The sequence below is a fragment of the Halichoerus grypus genome, chromosome 6 (assembly GCF_964656455.1).
Source record: "Halichoerus grypus chromosome 6, mHalGry1.hap1.1, whole genome shotgun sequence".
Lineage (NCBI taxonomy): Eukaryota > Metazoa > Chordata > Mammalia > Carnivora > Phocidae > Halichoerus > Halichoerus grypus.
The window spans coordinates 80671895-80694489 of NC_135717.1; the positions used below are offsets into that span (position 1 = coordinate 80671895).

General features: G+C 40.0%; 1 protein-coding gene across 1 annotated transcript in view; it reads left to right on the forward strand.

Moving 5' to 3' along the window:
* The window catches only part of TIGAR (TP53 induced glycolysis regulatory phosphatase), a 33518-nt gene extending 20603 nt beyond the window's left edge, over window positions 1–12915 (forward strand). The window contains exons 4-6 of the mRNA XM_036082113.2: window positions 5667–5744; window positions 9346–9456; window positions 10590–12915. Coding sequence (XP_035938006.1) covers window positions 5667–5744; window positions 9346–9456; window positions 10590–11021 — 621 coding nt within the window. The 3' untranslated portion in view covers window positions 11022–12915. The remainder of the gene's footprint in view (window positions 1–5666; window positions 5745–9345; window positions 9457–10589) is intronic.
* The last annotated feature ends 9680 nt before the right edge of the window (window positions 12916–22595 follow it).

Genomic DNA, 22595 nt, shown 5'->3' on the forward strand with positions numbered 1-22595 from the left:
TTCATCCAGATTTCTCAGTTTATTGGCATATAGTTGTTGATAATAATTTCTAATAATTGTTTCTGTTTCCTTGGTATTAGCTGTGATCTCTCCCCTTTCATAATTTTATTGATTTGGGTCCTTTCTCTTTTCTTTTGGATAAGTCTGGCCAGTGGTTTATCGATCTTATTAATTCTTTCAAAGAACCAGCTTCTAGTTTCGTTGATCTGATCTACTGTGTTTCTGGTTTCTAATTCATTGATCTCTGCTCTAATCTTAATTACTTCTCTTCTAATGCGTGGCTTAGGCATCATTTGTTGCTTTTTCTCTAGTTCTTTAAGGTGTAGAGTTAGTTGGTGAATTCGGGATTTTTCTATTTTTTTTGAGTGAGGCTTGGATGGCTATGTATTTCCCCCTTAGGACCACCTTTGCAGTATCCCATAGGTTTCGGACTGATGTGTTTTCATTCTCATTGGTTTCCATGAATTGTTTAAGTTCTTTGATTTCCTGGTTGACCCAAACATTCTTGATCGGAGTAGTCTTTAGCTTCCAAGTGTTTGAATTTCTTCCAAATTTTTTCTTGTGATTGAGTTCCAGTTTTAAAGCATTATGGTCTGAGAATATGCAGGGAATAATCTCAATCTTTTGGTATCGGTTGAGACCTGATTTGTGACCCAGTATGTGGGTCTTCTCGAGTGCACAAGTTCCATGTGCGCTCGAGAAGAATGAGTATTCTGTTGTTTTAGGATGGAATGTTCTGTATATATCTATGAGGTCCATCTGGTCCAGTGTGTCATTCAAAGCTCTTGTTTCTTTGTTGATTTTCTGCTTAGATGATCTGTCTATTGCTGAGAGTGGAGTATTGAGGTCTCCTACAATTAATGTATTGTTATCAGTATGACTCTTTATTTTGGTTAACAGCTGGCTTATGTAGATGGCTGCTCCCATGTTGGGGGCGAGGATATTTACAACTGTTAGATCTTCTTGTTGGATAGGCCCTTTAAGAATGATATAGTGTCCTTCTGTGTCTCTAACTACAGTCTTTAGTGTAAAATCTAATTTGTCTGATGTAAGAATTGCTACCCCAGCTTTCTTTTGAGGTCCGTTGGCATGGAAGATAGATCTCCATACCTTCACTTTCAGTCTGGATGTATCTCTAGGTTCAAAATGAGTCTCCTGTAGACAGCATATGTATGGGTCCTGTCATTTTATCCAGTCTGCAACCCTATGCCATTTTATGGGAGCATTTAGGCTGTTCACGTTGAGAGTCGTTATTGAAGGATATGAATTAATTGTCATCATGTTGCCTGTGAAGACATTGTTTTTATAGATTGTCCCTGTAAATTTCTGTTGTATATCACTCTTGGGGTCTTTCTCCTTTTATAGAACCCCCCTTAATATTTCTTGCAGGGCCGGCTTAGTGGTCACATATTCTTTCAGTTTCTGCTGGCCTTGGAAGCTCTGCATCTCTCCATCCATTCTAAATGACAGCCTTGCTGGATGAAGTATTCTTGGCTGCATGTTCTTCTCATTTAGTACCCTGAATATGTCTTGCCATATTCTTTCTGGCAAGCCAGGTCTCTGTGGATAGGTCTGACGTTATTCTGATGTTCCTGCCTCTGTACGTAAGGAATCTCTTCCCCCTAACTGCCCTTAAGATGGTTTCCTTGGTTCTAAGATTTGCCAGTTTTACTAGTACATGCCGGGGTGTTGGCCTGTTTTCCTTGATCTTAGGAGGGGTCCTCTCTGCCTCTAGGACACGAATATTTGTTTCATTCCCCAGATTAGGGAAGTTCTCAGCTACAATTTGCTCAAATATATCTTCTAGTCCTCTCTCCACCCCCTCAGGGATTCCAATAATTCTGCCATTGGAACGTTTCATGGTGTCACTTATTTCTCTGATTCTATTTTCATGGATTCCGAGTTGTTTTTCCCTGGCCTCCTCGTTTCCCTTTTTGTCTATTAATTAGTCTTCTAGGTCACTAATTTGTTCTTCTGCCTCACTTACCCCCAGCTGTTAGATTATCTAGATTAGATTGGATCTCATTGATAGCATTTTTAAATTCTGCCAATTCAGCTTTCATTTCTGCCCTTAGAGATTCTATGTTGCCATTAATTGATTTCTCCATTCTAGCCATTGTCTTCACAATTGCTAGCCTGAATTCCATCTCTGACATCTTGGTTATATCTGAATCCATTTGTAAATCTGTGGCATGAGTCATAGTCTCTGAGTCTCTTTAAGGGCTTGGACTCAGTTTCCTCTTGCTCTCGGGGCTCTCCCAGAGCCAATCCTGTTGATTTTTTAAATTCCAGGTTTTAAGTCCTGCTGGGTTTAAGAACTCACAAAATTTGGACCATCTGGTTTTCAAAACCAAATGTTATGAGGGATTTGTCTTCCTCACAGGAGCTTCCCAATGTGAGGGTCTGTTTCTCTTCCTTCTCCAGGCCTTTGGCTCCCTCCCTCCTGTGGGTGGCCCATCACATCTCAGTGTGGCCTCTTCTCTACCTTTAGTTGTGGAATTTGTTCTTTAGTTGTGGAATTTGTCCAAAGGCTGGGTCATTTTCTGGGTTATTTACACTGATGTGAATGTTATCTTGTTGTATCCGTGGGAGGAGGTAAACCTGGGTTCCTCCTACTCTGCCATCTTCCCTGGAAGTCAGAATCTTTTTATCAATTGGGTTTTGACAAACGTGCCAAGGTAATTCAACACTTGAAAGGTATTCTTTTCAATAAAATGTGCTGAAACAATGGGCTATTCATATGGAAAAACATGAACTTTTGCCTTTAGCTCCTATAACACAAAAATTAACTTGTAGCTGATCTCAGCACAAATCTAAAAGCTAAATCTATATATCTTCTATAAGAAAACACAGAGAAAAATCTTTATAAAGGTTTCTTAATGCAAAGCATAAACAAGATGCAGATTGGGAGGAAATTATGAATGTGTATATTACATATCTAATGTATGTGTGTGTATATATCTGACAAATTATCTAGATTTTTTATCTAAATTTTTTATCTAAATTTTTTTCAACTCAGTAATTAGACAAACACCCACTTTAAAATGAGCAAAAGATTTGAATTTGACCAGGCACTTCACAAAAGAAGAGAATATGGAAGGTCAGTAAGGAGATGAAAAGATGCTTAGCAGAAGTGATCTTAATGGAAATGCAAATTAAAACCACAGTAAGATGCTATGACACAAACATTTGCAAATGCAAAAAATTAAAAAGATAAAAGAATGTGGGGGCTCCTGGGTGGCTCAGTTGGTTAAGTGACTGCCTTAGGCTCAGGTCATGATCCCGGAGTCTCGGGATCCCGGATCGGGATCGAGTCCTGCCGCAGGCTCCCTGCCGGCCCTCCCCCGTCTTGTGCCCTCTCTCTCTCAAATACTTAAATAAAACATCTTTTTAAAAAAAAGATAAAAGAATGTGTAACAACTAGAACTCCTACATTGCTAGTGAGAATGTAAAATGGAGCAACTACTTTGGAAAACAGTGGAAGTTTAACATACAGTAATCATACGATCCAGCAATTTCCATCCTAAGAATTTATCCAAGAGAAATCATGTATGTTTACAGAGAGACTTGTATATAATTTTTTAACACCTTTGTTTATAATAAGCAAAGAATCGGATCGCCTGTGTTCATCAGTAGATGAATGGATAAGTGAACTGTGATACATTCACGCGGTGGAATACAGCTCAACAGCAATGTGGAAAAGTCTCAAAAACATGTTGAAGAAAAGAAGCCAGGCACAAAAGAGTACATAGTGTAGGACTCCATTTATGGGAGACTCTAGAAAAGACCGATCTAATCTTCAGTTACATAAAGCAGATCCGTGGTTGCCAGGGGCCAGGAGTGGGGGGATCAACTAGAAAAGACACAAAGGAATCTTTTAGGATGACAGAATTCTTCCATATCTTGATTTTGGTGGTATTTAGAAAGGTATATATATATTTTAAAACTCTGTGAACTGTACACTTAAGACTAGGTATATTTTTTGTTGTAAATTATACCTCAATAAAATTGGTTTAAAAATGCAGAACAAGTTAATAAACCAAAAATGAGAAACTCAGTGGATGTACTAAGTTATTAAACATGGCCAAAATAATCATTAGCTCATAGGTAAATGTAAGATAGTAACTGAAATGTAGCACAGTGTAATGAACATATTAAAAATATGAGAGTTTAAAAGAAATCAAGAATATGATGAGGTCTGGTGTCTTTCAGAAGGAGGTATTTAAAATGGGAAAGGGGTCAAAGAAGTCATAGTTGATAATTTTACAGAACTGTTGAAAGATAACAGATCTAGAAAGGGTGATAAATCCCAGTCAAGATAAATAAAAAGAAGCCCATATCTACGCTTACAATAACAAAATTGCAAAACTCCAAATAAGGACAAACATCATCCACTAATGGCCAATATTAGACTATCAACAAATTTGTTAGTATCGGTAATAATTTTTTTTTAATGCACTGAGTGATAATAAAGACTAACTTAGAGTTTTATACCCAGCAAAAACATTGTCTAGAATGTAGGTGATATGAAGACATTTTGGACAAACAGTCTATAAAGAAACTTTGAAAGGCTAATGGAAGAAGGAAAATAATGCCAGAAGGGAGGTCTGAGTTTTAGAAAAGATTGGTGAGCAAATACACTGGTAAAGGTAAATGTAAACAAATATTGATAATACAGAATCATAATGATGACAATGTTTACTTTGTGGGGAGGGGATTAAAAAGGCAGGTTGTGGACTTAAATTATTTCTCCAGTTTTGCAAATATAGTGTCTTGTTGATCAAAAATAACCAGGCACACCACGAGAGAAAGGAACATGAACAAAAATGAGCCCAAACAAAAGACAACAGAAACAGCTTCAGGACTTCTTCGATAACTGGTTACCAGACACGGACTTTAAAATAGCTACTGAACGCATAGATTAAAAAATGACACTGAGAATTTCAGCAGAGAACTGGAAATGATGTACAAGAACCAAGCGTGAATTCTCGAACTGAAAATGTAACTGAAATTAAGACTCAGTAGATGGGTTTAACAGCAGTTTAGGCACACCTGGATGGAGAATTAATGAACTGGAACCTTTTCTGTAAAGGGCCAGATAGTACATATTTTAAGTTTTATGGGCTGTATGCTCTCTGTCACAACTGTTCAACTCTGCTGTTGTACAGTGAGAGCAGCCACAAACAGTATGTAAGGGGTTGTGTTCTAATAGATCTTCATTTACAACAACAAGCCTCGGTCTGGAGTTGGGCTATAGTTTGCTGATCTCTGAACTAGAAGATAGCGCAGAAGGAAATATCCAAATTCGTGTGAAGAGACGAAGGATGAGCAGTACAGAAGAGAGGCAACTTTCATGAAGGAAAATTATTTCTAGTTCTTTTTTTTTTTTTTTTAAGATTTTATTTCTTTGAGGGAGAGAGCAAGCACAAGCAGCGGGAGTGGCAGAGGGAAAGGGAGAAGCAGGCTCCCCACTGAGCAGGAAGCCCGACGTGGGGCTCGGATCCCAGGACCCCGGGATCATGACCTGAGCCGAAGGCAGACGCTTAACTGACTGAGCCACCCAGGCGACCCTCTAATTCTTTTTGATTTTACTGTGCTGTATTTTGACATTTTGGCCAGAATGACTGTTTTTATGAGAAAAGAAACCGTTGTCTTTCCATTTTCAGACCGTGCATGGGATTTTGGAGAAGAGCAAAGTTTGCAAAGATTTGACAGTAAAGTATGATTCAAGACTTCGAGAAAGAGTAAGTAGCTTACTTACATATTATTCTTCACCATAAATTATCAGTAAGCCACCTCAGTTGATCTGATGCATTCTTGATAGGGGTGTGGAATCAGCTAATATATGTTAAGAACCTGCTATGTGACCGTGGCTGTTATATACGCTCATACATAGTATCTTATTTAGTTATTAAATTTGTGTGAGGTAGGCATCCTAAATTATAAAAGCAAAGTCTGCTCATAACAACTAGTACAGAAGAGTTGGAAGTAAAAGTGCGTGCGAAGTTCTCTTGTCAGCCTCCCCATCCTGCTTCTCAATTTTAAGCTTCAATAGACTTTCTTGTGCCCATTTTATATATCAGAAATGACTCTTGCTGAAATGGCAATTTAGCTAAAGCCACACCTCACTTTCAGATCTGAGATTTGACCCCATGCCTCCTCCTAGAGCAGCAGTTTTTGCTCTTTCATACAGGCCTTTAAGCAGGCTGATGTCCCTGGCAGCCCTGTGATTTCTTCTGTACCTGGATAGAAATGTCAAATGGCTGGGCATCTCTAAAGAATTGCTTTTCATAACTTGCGGGTGTTCTCTGTTCTCATCCAAAATATATACTACAACTTCCTCAGAGATACTACTTGGAGAGGCTCGCTCTGTGCCTGGGAACCCAGTTCCAGTGACAGACAAGCATCGTGAGTTCAGCGGAGCACTGAGCGAGGCCTGTCATCTGCAGTAGGGAGAGTGTGATCATTGGCTGCACTGTCTCTTCTCACTCTGCTCTCTTCCTTAGTGGCTTCATCCTCTCCTGTGATTTCAGTTGATGTCCATATATGTATGTTTAGCTGAGAGCTCTTGCCTAAGCTCACGTCTCAAACTACCTACTTTTTATCTCCGTGTGTGCTCCACAGCTCAGTGGAACGCACCACCTTTCCTGTCCCTGGCGCCTGCTTTACCCAGTTGTTCAAACCACACATTTTTGACTTGGACTTGCCTCCCACGTGCACATCCTACCATCATCTTGTCAGGGCTGCTGTTGTGTAGTAGTTCCTGAACCCACTGCTGCCGTCCTACTGCCCTCAGTGTCCTCTGTCTCCTAGCTCACTGGGAACAGTGATCTTCCCGTCTTATGACTGGCGCTTGCTTTTCTCATCTCATCTCCGTGCCGCAGCCAGAGTCGTCTGGAAAACGTGGTTGCTGCGCACCTGTGTAGAACTGTTCCCTGTTTCTGTTTTACCTTCGGGAGGCTGTCCAGACTCCAGCCTGGCCTGTCAGCGTGCCATAGGATATGATCTGTTGCCTCCATCTGCCTCCGTCCTCTTCCTTGTGCTCCGTGCCCGACCTTAATAATATTAGCGAGCATTTGCATGGCACTCCCTACACTCTGGCCCTGCTCCAAGCCCTGCAGGTTTGTTAATCTTCACAACACCCCCATGTTGTGAAGACTTAAAAACCTCATTTTTACAGTTGTAGAAAGCAAGGCACACAGAGGTCAAGTCTGTGCCCAGCATCATAGAGCTAGTATGTGGCACAGCTCAGATTCAAATTGAGGCCATCTGGCCCTGGATTCCATGTTCTGGACCACTGGTGATAGGCCTCTCGTGGATCTTCTCAGAGTTGTCCAAGCATCCTGTGCTCTTTCCTCACTGAACTTCCAAATCTGCCTGGGATACATGCTTTCCACACCTGGCCAACTTCTGTTCACCCCAGGGCTTTGGCCTTCTGCAGCCCTGCAAATGCAGATTAGCCATCTCTGCTGTGTGTGTCTATGTCCGGTAGTTCCTTCCATTACGGCGCTGTTCCCCTACTCTTCTAGGTTAGTACCCCACCACATTGCAGTCTCAGCAAGGGTGGGGAGCTGCGTGTCCCTCCTGGTCTCTTCACCACTCTCACCTCATTGCCTGACATGTTTCAGTGTAGCATTTGGAGTATTTAATGAATGGATGTTTACGTTCTTGAAAAAACAAACCAAGTAATGATTTTTAATGTTCTCCTTTATATTAGAGGTTGTTCCCGTTATAATTGAGGATGTAAGAATTTGAACTTGGGAATTGGAAGAGCACCTGACAACTGTGCATATGGTCTTATAAAAAAAGAACATTTAGTTGTTGGACTTCTTTCTGATGGTGGTGTTAGCATTTTGGGGCATCAGCAGTGTGAAACCATAAATGGTGGTTTATCTCTAAATATTTTATTAAATATTTTATTATGCAAGTAATCTGTTACTATTGTAGGGAATTAAAAGTAAGAACAGTTTGGGGGAAAATATGGTTAAAAATTTCTTCCATGCACAAATACTGTGAACATTTAGGTATGTGTGCTCTTGACTTTTTTTCGTGTTTGTCAGTCTATCTATCTGATTGTGTATGCATTTTTCTAAATGTACCCCTACTATATGTGGTGGGTTTTTTTTTTAAGATTTATTTATTTATTTTAGAGAGAGGGGGCGCGAGCACAAGTTGGGGAGAGGGAGAGAATCTCAAGCAGACTCCCTACTGAGCAGGGAGCCCGACACATGGGGCTCAGTCTCATGACCCTGAGATCACGACCTGAGCTGAAATCAAGGGTCAGATGCTCAACCGACTAAGCCACGTAGGTGCCCCTATGTGTGTTGTTTTTTAACTAGCTTTTCTTCCTGTGTATTTCAGTGCTAATGAATGCACATGGATATGATCACCTAATTAGTGACTGCATTATTCCAGTATATGGAAGTTGCATAGCTACTACTGGTGGACACCTAGGTTGTGACTAGATTTTCCACTGATATAAATAATGTTAAAATAAACCTCTTTGTAGTTCTTTATACACACCCCTAATACATTTCCTAGAAGTGGAATTTTTGAGGTGTACTTTTTTTTAAAGTCTTTTATACATATTGCTAAATTTCCTTCTAGAAAAGCTGAGCCAGTTTATACTTCCATGAATGATGTAGGAGAAAGTTTTTCCTACATAAACAGTAGCTATTGGTAGTGTCTTTGGTCTTCTAATTTAATAGCTTCTGAAAGGTGTCATTTTAATTTTTACATTGTAGATTTCCTGTGTTTCTTGGTCATTTGTGTTTCTTTTGTGACTTCTGTGTTCTTTGCTATGGCTCAGTCTTTATAAATCTAAAGAGCTAATGAGCTTTGAAAACATACAGATCTGGGTTTGAATTTCAACTCCACTAATTATTGGCTGTGGGAATACAGGCCAGTTGCTTAACCTCTCTGAAACTCAGCTTTCCCATTTATAAATATGGGGCTGAAAATACCCATCTCATAGTGCTCTTGTTAGGATCAAATGAGATAGTACGTGTGGATGTGAGGTGGCTGACTTGGTGCACTTCATATGTTGGTCTCTGGCCCTGGAGTCCATGCAAGTCTCTGTATTTTTCCAGTAAAGCCCCACTGTCTACTTGGTGTGTTGTTCCATACAACCCATTTGGGCAGTGTACAATTCAAGGTGTCAACTGTATTTTCTAGGGTTTGCAGCCTCTACTGAGTATGTTCTCATTATCAGTTTAAAAGATATAATAAAGTGGAAGGAAACCAAGCTTCTTGCCAGAATGATTGTTCCAAGTTTGCCACAAGCAGGTACTTAATGGATGTATCGCAGATTCATTTGAGGCACTTTTGTCTATTGGACCATTGCAGAAATACGGGGTCGCAGAAGGCAGGGCCCTAAGTGAGCTAAGGGCAATGGCCAAAGCAGCTGGGGAAGAATGCCCTATGTTCACACCACCCGGAGGAGAGACCTTAGACCAGGTACGTAGCCCTGGGGCGAGTTCCCACGTGGATGATCTTGCCAACGTCAAAGTAGCTAAAATTGGGTTTCTTTTGTAAATGAGATGTCTCTAAATCTTAGCTAAGCAGTTTGAAAGTTGTTTGGTTTATAAAACAACTCTGCGCAGTGTGTTTGTTTTCCCTTTTTATTTTGTTATTATTTATTTATTTATTTATTTAAAGATTTTATTTATTTATTTGACAGAGAGAGACACAGCGAGAGAGGGAACACAAGCAGGGGGAGTGGGAGAGGGAGAAGCAGGCTCCCGGCGGAGCAGGGAGCCCGATGCGGGGCTCGATCCCAGGACCCTGGGATCATGACCTGAGCCGAAGGCAGACGCCTAACGACTGAGCCACCCAGGCGCCCTGTTTTTCCTTTTTAAGCTGTCTTCCTTATTTACTGTTACGTCGACAGTCATTGCCAGCACTGGGTGTAAAGGACGTATGTTATCGGGTGATACTTGAAGGAGAGTCTCGGAGTCTGCAGCGGTACCCACAGCAGTGGTAGTAGTAGGCAGGAGAGCAGTGCGCTGCTGTTCAAGGACAGTGGTAGGCAGAACACTCGAGGCGAAATAACTCAACACTCGCAATCTTCAAGCCTCTCCTCCTGCGTCTTTAGCTCTGTAAGTGACCCCATCACCGTGCTTGCCTGTCTTTGGAGTGTTCTGCTTTTGAATTGCATTATTGGGGATTTTTTTCCCCTGTTTGTTATTTTCATAATTTTCTTGGAAAGACTTTTTATTAGTTTCGTAAAGGCAAGATTTTGTGTCCTTGTTGGTGGTTGCCCTAACCTAACTGATGTGCTCTAGATGTCGTTACCTAGTTAACACTTTTAGGGGCTCCTTTTTCCCTTGTAAATCGCCCTAACTAGATTGTAAGTGCTTTGAAGTAAGGAATTAGAAATTGTATCTTACTCTTCTTTGTGCCCCAGTGTGCTTCCATCATTCCAGAAGTATGGTAGGCATTTACTACTGATCGAATGAGTGGAAACAGAATTTCATCTGCTTATGTAATACTTTATGTTGACATATTAGAAAAATCCAGTCAGTTGTGTTTTATGTTTATGTTTTAAGACAATCATTAATGCCACTTTATTTTAATTTCTTTTCTTGTAGGTGAAAATGCGTGGAAAAGACTTTTTCGATATTCTTTGTCAACTGATCCTGCAAGAAGCAGGTCAGAATGAACAGTTTTCCCAAGGAGCTCCAAGCAACTGTCTGGAAACTTCTCTGGCAGAGATATTTCCTTTAGGAAAACCCTGTGCCTCTGAATCTAATGCAGGCAGTGGCGCACCAGGATTAGCCGCCAGTGTCTTAGTTGTGAGTCATGGTGCTTACATGAAGAGCCTGTTTAATTATTTTCTGACTGACCTTAAGTGTTCCTTACCCTCAACTCTGAACAAATCTGAATTTATGTCAGTCAGTCCCAACACAGGGATTAGTCTCTTTATTGTAAACTTTGAGAATGGAAGAGAAGTGAAGCCAACAATTCAGTGTGTTTGTATGTACCTACAGGATCATCTGAATGGAGGGACTGAAACTCGCTAAAATTTAAATCTACATCAAAATTTTGAACTTCTGAGGGAGTGCCTTTGGCTTTATTTGTTTCCATCTTCTGCTAGCGCTGATTTGGAAACAGTTAAAAAGCTATTACAGCAGGTTATAAAGCTTGAATGGAATCGTGGCCACAGAGAACACTAATGGAAACCATTTAGGATTGACTTACTTTGTCTTGAGTACAGTTGACTTTTTCCAAAGTAATTTGCTCACCCTGTTCAGTTACATCTCTGGATTGTAAATGAATCAAGGAATTCAGTATTGCAAATTGAGGGATTCATGACCTTGTAACTATGTTTTTTTTTTTTTCATTTTCTTTGTTATTCTTCTTTAACATCTGAAAAATCTAGCCTATTTTATTGGCTCTTGGGTAAGATACTGTATGTTTTTTACTGTATCGTCCAGTGCTTAAAAGAAGGAACTATTGGGCGCCTGGGTGGCTCAGTCGTTAAGCGTCTGCCTTCGGCTCAGGTCATGATCCCAGGGTCCTGGGATCGAGTCCCACATCGGGCTCCCTGCTCGGCGGGAAGCCTGCTTCTCCCTCTCCCACTCCCCCTGCTTGTGTTCCTGCTCTCGCTATGTCGCTCTCTGTCAAAAAAAATAAATAAAATCTTTAAAAAAAAAAAAAAAAAAAAAGAAGGAACTATTTATAATTCCCATTGCATATTTATAGTGAGAACATACTGTATTTTAAAAGTCCTTTAAATTAAAAATTCTTAACCATCCTCAGTTTTATATAAAGCAAAATGACACTAAAATTTTTAATATAGAAATCAACTGTTAGAATTTTTTACTATAGAGGGTTTGAAATGTGGATGAATGGAGATTATGGTTGCAGGTTGGTCTGGTGAGGAAGAATGGAAAAAGCATCATTTGACTAAGAAACATTGAAGAAGGAATCTCTGTGCAGAAGAAGACAAAAGAGCATCTCTTTCTCATCTAACTAATAGGCTGAAGAATTTAGTTTGGAGAAGGCTCTAATGAGAGTAAATGGTTACTAGTGTACTACACAGTAACCTCAGAAGGAAGGGGGATGCTTCCTTGGAAAGAATGTTGCTCCAGTAACCCCAACTGTGGGGTTTTGTGGAAGGTACAGTTGCCTCTTTTTTCCAGCAGATGGCACTGGAGCAAAGGGATTTTGGTTAAGTGAATTTTGTACACAAGATTGGCCCCTCAAAAAATCCTCACCGAAATGAAAGTGTTTTCCATGTGGTTTGCTTTTAAGTTATCGTGCTGGTGAATGCTGAGTCTCACCTTACAAGAGTGTTAATACTAGTTTGTCAGTTAAGGCCAAAATCACGTGTAGTCCAAATTTACCGTGGACAGCTTGTAAGTCCTACGTAACGTTCAGTGTTAGCAGTATTCTCAGTGGGTCCATCCGTGCCCCTCTCCTGTCAGCGTTGGAAGAGAGCTCGTGGTTGAGCACTAGAGGGAGGGCTCTGCAAGAGAGAACCTGAAAAGGGAAGCAAAAAGGACGAATAATAATTAATGTAATAAATGTCTGCATTCTCACCATCCAGAAGTAATAACTTCCTCGCTTTCTTTTTGTTTTATCTTATTTTGTTATTATTATTATTTTAACGAAATAACACACTGAGATGTAAGTGAAGTTCCTTTAACCAGTCCCCGCAGTGCCGTGCCCTCTTGTACTCCGCAGAGGCCACCACCGCGGTGCGTCTGTGCGTACATTCATCTGTTCCTGACCGTTTACCTAGGATCCTAAGGAAACGGTATTGCTTCAGTGTTTTTTCAAATGTACATAAATATCATCAATCTGTATTCTGTATTTTCAATTACTATATCATGGGGTTCTATCTATGTTGCTATGTATGGATGTATTTACTATCACTGTATTCTATTAAATAAATGTGGCACATTTTGTTCATTTGGTCTCCTGTAGTGGACATTAGGGTATATTCAGTATTTTCTTTCAGGGAACAGCCTTCTGCATCTCTCTTCGTACTGTGGCATAAAAAATGCACATCTCCAGTTTGACAAGAGTCAAATGAGTTTTCAAAGTTGCCGGCCTGGTTTTCAGTCTCACTGGCAATTTTCGAAAGTTCCTATTTTTTACATTTCTGTCAACACTTGATGCTGTCTGATGAGATTCTGCGAATCCAGTGAGTGAAAAGTATAATGTCATTGTTTTGACGAGTTTGTACGTGATTCCTAACGAGTCTGGGCATTTTTCTCATGTGTATTGACAGGATCCCCTCACTGGTGAATCACTGGTCTATGCTCTTTGCCTGGTTTTCTGTTGGACTCTTTGGCTTTTTCTTAGTGAGTTGCAGAGGTAACATTGCAAATATCTTCCAGTTTACTTGCCTTTTACATGACGTTTATTGAGCATTTTTTTCATATAAGTGTTTATTAAGTCAGATCATTGTGTCGTGTCCATTATTGTATCCTACTAGGAGGTCATATAATGGCTTCCTGCTTTCTTATATTTTTAAAGGATTTTTTGAATGCTAGATCTTTAGATTATCTGGAGATTATTTTTGTATGGTATATGGTAAGAATTCAGTTTTATATATATTTTTTTCCTTGTGGTAAAAAAGTTACCCCAACATCATTATTATATTTGCTGGAGTCGGTGGGCTTAGTTCTGTTTTAGTGAGCTATGTATTCCCATAACAGTATCATACTTAGTTACTGTAGCTTTGTAACTGGATATCCTGTAGGGTACATAACTCATCTTGTTTCATTTTCTTTTTTCTTTTTTTTTTTAATTGAAGTATAATAGTGTTTTATTTGTTTCAGGTGTACAATATAATGATTCAACAGTTCTATACATTACTCAGTGTTCATCATGATAAGTGTACTCATAATCCCCTTCACCTATTTCCCCTATCCCCCCACCCACCTCCCGTCTGGTAACCATCTGTTTTCTATACTTCAGAGTCTGTTTTTTTGTTTGTCTCTTTTTTCTTTGTTCATTTGTTTTGTTTCTTAAATTTCACATATGAGTGAAGTCATATGGTATTTGTCTTTGTCTGATTTAGTTCACTTAGCATTATACCCTCTAGGTCCATCCATGTTGTTGCAAATGGCAAGATCTCTTTTTTATGGCTGAGTAATATTCCATTGTATATATATACATCATCTTCTTTATTCATTAATCTGTTGATGGACACTTGGGTTGCTTCCATGTCTTGGCTATTGGAAGTAATAACTGCAGTAAACATAAGGGTGTATTTATCTTTTTGAATTAGTGTTTTCATATTCCTTGGCTAAATACCCAGTAGTGGGATTACTGGATCATATGTTAATTCTTTTTCATTTTTTGAGGAAGCTCCATACTGTTTTCCACAGTGACTGCACCAGTTTGCATCCCCACCAACAGTTCCTCCACAGAGGTTCCTTTTTCTCTATATCCTCACCAACACTTGTCATTTTGTTTTTTTTATTTTAGCCATTCTGACAGATGTGATACCTCATTGTGATTTCGCTTTGTGTTTTCCAAATGATTAGCGATGCTGAGCATCTTTTCATGTCTGTTGGCTGTTTGTCTATTCAGGTTTTCTGCCCAATTTTTAATTGGATTATTTATTTTTTTTGGTGTTGGGTTGTATTAAGTTCTTTATATATCTTGGATATTCACCCCTTATCAGATATATCATTTGCAGATACCTTATCCCACTCGGTAGGTTGCTTTGTCGTTCTGTTGATGGTTTCTTTGCTGTGTAAAAACTTTTTATTTTGCTATCATCCCGTAGTTTAATTTTGCTTTTGTTTCTCTTGCCTGAGGAGACATATCTAGAAAAATGTTTCTATGGCTGATGTCAAAGAAATTACTGCCTATGTTTTCTTCTAGGAGTTTTATGGCTTCAGGTCTCACTTGTGGTCTTCAATGAATTTTGGGTTTGTTTCTGTGTGTGGTGTAAGAAAGCAGTCCAGTTTCCTTCCTTTGCATGTAGCTGTGCAGTTTTCCCGACACCATTTGTTGAAGACACTGTCTTTTTCCCGTGGCATGTTCTTGCCTCCTTTGTTGTAGATTAATTGACCATATATATGTGTGTGTGGGTTGATTTTTGGACTCTGTTCTGTTGTATTGATCTCTGTGGCTACTTTTGTGCCATTTTTGTTTCATTTTTATAGTTGTCCTAGCTAATTCTGTGCTCCTTTATTCTTCCATGTACATTTTAGAATCCGTTTCCAGAAAAATTCAGTTGCAAGTTTATTTGGAATCCCATGCATTTGTTAATTTATCTGGTCACTCAATACATACTTTCCAAGCATGGCATCCATGTGTCAGGCTACTATTAACTATTAGAACTATTATAAGAGCTGCAAATATATAGCAGTGAACAGAAAAATAGACCAAGTCTCCATCCTCGTGGAACCTGTAGTCTGTCTAGGAAGACAAATAAATAGGTAACATGTCAGAATGTGGTCAGTGGGAGAGAGAAACAGAGGAAGGTAAGGGGAATCGAGACGGGAGGGAGGATGCTGCCTTATTTAGGTAAGTACAAGAGGGCTTTCTAAGATGTTCTCAGAAGGGTGGGGGTGAGCTCTGCTGATCTCTTAGAGAAGAGCAACCCAGGCTGGGAGTAGAGAGAATGCCCTGAGGAGGAATCTTGTTTTGCATTTTTGACCTGCAATGGGAGTTGGGAGAATGGTAGCAGAGGAGGGCTAAGGGGATGGGGAGGTGGGGTGGCCCTGAGGCCTACGCTAAGGATTATGGAGAGCGTTTGCTGATTGATCATTGTCTGATGGGAACAGTCAGTGACCCAGGAAAGGTTTGTTGTCAGAAGACCTGTGTGCAAGTTCTAGGCCTGGCTCATAGTATTTTTGTGGCTCAACAGTTCTCTTAATACGCCTGAGCTGCTGCTTGCTCACACTAAATGGAGAATAGTTCTAGTAATGTGTGTGTGTGTGTGTGTGTGTGTGTGTGTTTTGCTAACCTTTTGGCTTTGATAGGTCAAACCTACAGAAAAGTGGCAAGAATAATACAAGGGCTGCCTGTATACCCTTTACCAAGAGTCCCCACTTGCTTACTTTTTGCCAAATTTGCTTTGTCATTCACTCTGTGTGTGTGTGTGTGTGTGTGTGTGTGTGTTTGTGTGTGTGTTTTACCCCTGAATCCTGAGAGTAAGGTGGAGATGTCATGCTCTTTGTGTGTTTCCTAAGAGCAAAGATGTTCTCATATAAAGCCATAGAATAAATACCAAAATCAAGGGATTTGATATTGATATAATCTATTATCTAATCCACAGACCATATCTAAATGTTTCGTTATTCCATTGATGTTCCTTAAGGCTCATTTTTCCCCAGTCCAGCATCTAGCCTAGGATCACGTGCTGCATTTAGCTCTCAGGTCTCTTTCTTCTCCTCTGATGTGGAATCATTTCTTAGCCTCTCTGTCTTTCTTGACCTTGTTATTTAAAAATATATGTATGTATGTATTTATTTATTGCTTTTTCCTGATACTTCTCATTATCATTAGATTCGGGTTATGCTTTTGGTCCGAATTACCCTAGAAAGGATGTGTCCTTTGTGAGTCTCATCAGGAAGTCCATGATGTATCTCCAAGTCTGTCTGCCACAAAGTTGCTATTTATGTGGTTCCTGTTGAGTTTCCGCCCTCTCTTTTAGTCTCCATTGATTTGTTTCTGTATTTATTAGTTGGTATTTTACAGTAAGAAAGAACTTTCCCTTCTTCCCTACCTATTTATTTAGAGCACTATGAACTCAGGGGTATTCAGTGACTCAGAATCCAGTACTATTGTTATTTTGTGCTCAGATTGTCCCAAATTTGTCCTGTGGGGGCCCTTTCAAGATGCTTCTTGTGTTCTGTTGATATATTCCCATCATTCTTTAAGTACTGCTTTACTTTCTGGCAGAACAAGATGCTCCTGATGCAGATTAATCTTTTTTTTTTTATAGTTTTTTTTATGTTATGTTAATCACCATACATTACATCATTAGTTTTTGATGTAGTGTTCCATGATTCATTGTTTGTGCATAACACCCAGTGCTCCATGCAGAACGTGCCCTCTTTAATACCCATCACCAGGCTAACCCATCCTCCCACCCCCCTCCCCTCTAGAACCCTCAGTTTGTTTCTCAGATTCCATCGTCTCTCATGGTTTGTCTCCCGCTCTGATTTCCCCCCCTTCATTCTTCCCTTCCTGCTATCTTCTTCTTCTTCTTTTTTTTTTTTTTTTTAACATATAATGTATTATTTGTTTCAGAGGTACAGGTCTGTGATTCAACAGTCTTACACAATTCACAGCACTCACCATAGCACATACCCTCCCCAATGTCTATCACCCAGCCACTGCATCCCTCCCACCCCTCACCACTCCAGCAACCCTCAGTTTGTTTCCTGAGATTAAGAATTCCTCATATCAGTGAGGTTATATGATAACTGACACAAATTAATCTTTTCCAGCCCCAGTCCTGGGAATCCGATTTTTTCTCCAAAAGCCCTCCTTCCTTTTAGTGGAAATGGCATTTAGACACCAAGATCTGGATGCCAGGTATGCTCATTACTAATCTCGGTCTTCCTTGTTTGTTTGTTTTAAGATTTTATTTATTTGTCAGAGAGCACAAGCGGGGGGAGCGGCAGGCAGAGGGAGAAGCAGACTCCCCGCTGAGCAGGGAGCCCGATGCGGGGCTCGATCCCAGGACCCCAGGATCATGACCTGAGGCGAAGGCAGATGCTCAACCAACTGAGCCACACAGGCATCCCTCGGTCTTCCTTGTTATTACTGCATTAAATTCCAGTGTGTGACTATACAACAGTCTATTCTGTTTTTGAGCACATGGACCATTTCCAGCTTGGGGGCTATTATGAAAATGCTGCTAGGAATACTTTTTCTTACAAGTCTTTTGTGGACATATATTTTCATTCCTCTTGGATAACCACCTAGGAGTGCAGTTGCTGGGTAAGAGAGTAGTTATGGACGTGTGCTTAGTCAATGAAAAATTTGTCTGACCTTTCTCCAGGGTGTTCGTATCCTTTTATGCCCACCAATGAAGTATGGGAGCTCTGGGTGATTCACATTCTCACCAATTTGATATCCTCAGTCTTGTTTTAGCCATGGTGCTGGATATGCAGTAGTATCTTGCCAAGGTCGTAATTTTTCACTTTCTTATTCACTAATGCTATGGAGCACTTTATCACATGCATATTGTCTATTTATGTAGCTTCCTTTGCAAAATGTCTTTTTTTTTTTTTTTATTGTGTTTGTCCTCTTATTTTTGAGTTTGAACTTTTCATGTATTATGGAGATACAAGTTCTTTGTCAGCTATCTGTGTGCATGTGTAAGCACATACACACTTGTATGTATTCATAATATTCCAGTGTTTATATTTGTCAGATAATATGACTTTTCTAAATGGTGTTTTTTATGAATAGTTGTTAATTTTCATAAGACTGATTCACCATTTTATGTGTTTTATGGTTATTGCTTCCTGTATTCTAAGAAATCTCTGCCTAACCCTGAATTATGGAGATCTTTTGTTTTTGTTTTTTTTTTTTAGAAGTTTTATAGTTTTACCTTTTACATTCTGGTCTCTGTTCTATCTGGAATTAATTTTTGTGTAAGGGGTTGAGGGTCATGGTTTTTCACACGAATATCCAGTTATTCCATCAGGATTGGAGAAGACTTTCCTTTCTCCGTGAATCGCTTTGGTTCCTTTGCCAAAAATCAGTTGACCATGTAATGTGGGTCTATTTTTGGCTTTCCTATTTTCGTTTTCTTTGGCTGTTGCAAGTTCTTTGTATTTCCATATACATTTTTAGAAAAGGTTTTAGATTTACAGAAAAGTTGAGAAGGTAGTACCAAGAGTTTCCATATACCCTGTGCTCAGTTTCCTGTTACTGATATCATTCATTTTCATAGTGCATTTGTAATGAATCACTATCAATGCATTATTATTAACTAAAGTACATTGTTTATTCAGATTTCCTTAGTTTTTACCTAATATCGTTTTCTGTTCCAGAATTCCCAATCCCATTTTTACCACATTACATTTAGTTGTTATGTCTCCTCAGGCCCCTCTTAGCTGTGACAGTTTATCAGACTTTGGTTTTTGATCACCTTGGTAGTTTTAAGGGACACTGGTTGGATGTTTTGCTGGATCCCTCTCTGTGGGAATTTGATGTTTTTCTCCTGAGTAGAGTTGGGTTATAATTTTTTGAGAGAAGAACACAGGCAAAGTTCCATTTTTATCACATAGCAAGAGTACATACTATGAACATGACTTATTTCATTTGATTATTGATGTTGATTTTGATGTTGACCTTGATCACCTGTCTGAGCTAGTGTTTGTGAGGTTTCTCCATGGTCAAGTTACCCTTTTTTCCCCTTTTCTGTACTGTGCCCTTTGGGAGAAAGTCAGTGTGCACAGTGGGGGTTTATGTTCCCCTCCTTGAGGACAGAATATCCACATAAATTTTTTGGAATTCTGCCTGAGAGATTGGACTCTTCTCCCTCATTTATTTATTTATTCAATCACTGATTTTTTTTCTGTAAGATTTTGGATTTTTGAGTTGAGACTGTTTATTGGCTCCATATATGATCTATCTTGATGGACATTTCATATGTACCTGGGCCTGGAAAGAGTACTGTTCTATAGTTGTTGGGTTTAGTGTCCTAAAAATGTAAATTGTATGAAGTTCATTAATAGTGTTGCTCAGATATTTCTATCCTTACTGATTTCTTTTTTTTAAAAATATTTTATTTATTTATTTGACAGAGAGCAAGAGAGCACAAGCAGGGGAAGCAGCAGAGGGAGAAGGAGAAGCGGGGCTCAATCCCAGGGCAGATGCTTAACTGACTGAGCCACCCAGGTGTCCCTATCCTTACTGATTTCTTTGCCTCCTTGCTTACTCAGTCCCTGAGAGGCTGTTCACATTTCCAACTATGATTGTACTTGTCTGTTTCCCTCTTCAGTTTTGTTAGTTTTGCTTTCTGTGTCTTCTTACTCTGTTTTTAGAGACCTAAACATTTGATTTTTATATCTTCCTTATGAATTGGCCCTTTTGTCATTGTAAAATGTAAAAATGGCTTCTTTTACATATGGCAGTATTCCTTAACTTGAAGTCTATTTTATATGCTATTAATGTAGCAAGCATGTATTTCGTATGCTTACTTCTTTTTACCATATATATCTGTATGGACTGAACCGTGCCCTCTTCCCTCCTCCCCAAATTCATACGTTGAAGCCCTAGTCCCAACTAACTCAGAATGTGAGTGTATTTGGAGATAGGGCCTTTAAAAGAGGCAGGTAAGTTAAAATGAGGCCAATAGGATGGGCCCTAATCCAGTCTGACTGGAGTCCTTAAATGAAGAGGAAATGTGAACACACTGAGAGACACTAAGAGATGCCTGTTCACAGAGAGAGGACCATGTGCAGACAAGCAAGAAGTCAGCCATCTCTAGGCCAAAGTGAGAGGCCCTGCTGGCATCTTGGTTTTGGACTTCTGGACTCCAGAACTCCGAGAAAATAAATTTTTGTTGTTTAAACCACCCCAATCTGGTAATTTGTTATGTCAGCCCTAGCAAACTCCTACGGTACCTTTCCATCCATTTCTTACAAGTGCATCTCTTATAGACAACATATGGTTGGATATTTCTATTTAATCCAGTCTAACCACTGCTGCCTTTGGTTGTAGTGTTTCATTTATATATGGTATAATTATTGATATGATTGGATTTAGTCTGTCATGGTTCTGTTGGTCCCATCTGATTTTTGTTCTACTGTTCTTCCTTTTCTGCCTTGAGTATTATTTTTCAGTAATCACTTTTAATATTTCTGTTGGCTTTTGCCAATACTTGTTTGCACTCCCTGCTCATCTCCCAGTTCTGTAGCAGCAGGTCCTTGTAGGGTCTTGCTGAATGTTTCCCTATGCATGAGCAGCCCAGCCCTTGGCCAGAGACCTGCAGTGAATGCGCCTGCAGACTGTGACACGTCCCCTCTGCGTAGCTCTCCTTCCAACCACCCTGCCCTGCTGCGAAGTCCAGCTGCTTTCTCAGAGCCCCTGCCTGGGTTCCATCTCCTACGTGTTCTGAGGACAGAGAGAGATGATCATGGGGACTTGTTGCTTTTCTCCCAAAGATTGTAGTCTGAGGGGCGCCTGGGTGGCTCAGTTGGTTGAGCGACTGCCTTCGGCTCAGGTCATGATCCTGGAGTCTCTGGATCGAGTCCCGCATCGGGCTCCTTGCTTGGCGGTGACCCTCTGACCCTCCCCCCTCTCATGTGCTCTCTCTCTCTCATTCTCTCTCTCTCAAATAAATAAATAAAATCTTTAAAAAAAAAAAAAAGATTGTAGTCTGAAAACAGTTGCCTCATATGTATGTTTTATAGCTGTTTGGCCAGGACAGCATGTCTGGTACCAGTTACTGTCTCGTGGATGGAAGTGGAAGCTACGTTAGGCATTAGGTTAGTTAAGATGTGTACAAGTTCTGTATAAACAGTAAGTATCTATACAAATATGTGTAAGGGGTGTGATGCCATCTTTATCATGCCAGGATTTATAATTCTATGGACAAGATAAAGATTGGGCTTTAAATACTGGGCATACTGCCTATGGTTAGACCTCTGAAGCTTCTAGCAGCCAGATTATCTAATGTATCATAAAAGTGGTATGTACACATTTTTCTTTTCTTTTCTTTTTCTGACAGAGACACAGCGAGAGAGGGAACATAATCAGGGGGAGTGGGAGAGGGAGAAGCAGGCTTCCTGCCGAGCAGGGAGCCTGATGCGGGGCTCAATCCCAGGACCTTGGGATCATGACCCGAGTCGAAGGCAGATGCCCAACCGACTGAGACACCCAGGTGCCCCTTTTTTTTTTCCACTCACCTTCTCCCATCCTCACCCCACTAACTGTGTTGTGTCAAAAGTTTTAAATTTTCCTCTCCTTAGGGAGAACTGTCATGGACAGAAAAAAGAACTCTTCCAAGCCTGTGGAGGGCCAGTGTCTATAGGACATCTTTTCTCTCCAGTGTTTAATTCTCCCTCTATAATGGAATGAAGACCTATTTACTCCAATATGGTTATTTTGGTACTGTTCCATTCCTATGGGTTATCAGATTTTAAAGTCCTTTGGGCCAGAAATAAAACAGAACCACTTATCCCTTCTGCCTTCAGAAATACTACGGAGGGATGAGCCTTGTAAGCAGAGGCAATGTTAACAACAAAAACAGAAAGAGAACTTTTAAAGCAATAATCTGCCTTTGAAAAGTCTTGTTTTATGTGATTAAAGAAATAAGACATTTGACCTCTAGTCCTGTATCTATCCTGATTCCTGTCCCTCACCCTTCTCTGTCGTACGGAGGACTTTGGTACTCAGATTCTTGGACGCAATCAAAAGACAGTCTGGGTTGTCAGAATGTCATTGGAACACCGAAGTAGTGAACACTGCACTAAATTCTTTTACGTTTGTTTGTTATGGGAAGAGGCTACTGTCAGGCAGTGAAAAACTAACTAGTCTTGAGCAGATGTAAATTTGAATACAAATGTGTATTTGTATTGTGATGGAAAGGTGTCATCAGGTGTCATTGGCATCTTTGCTTCCTGTGTTTGGGAGTTGCTCAGGTAGAGATTAAAGAAGGA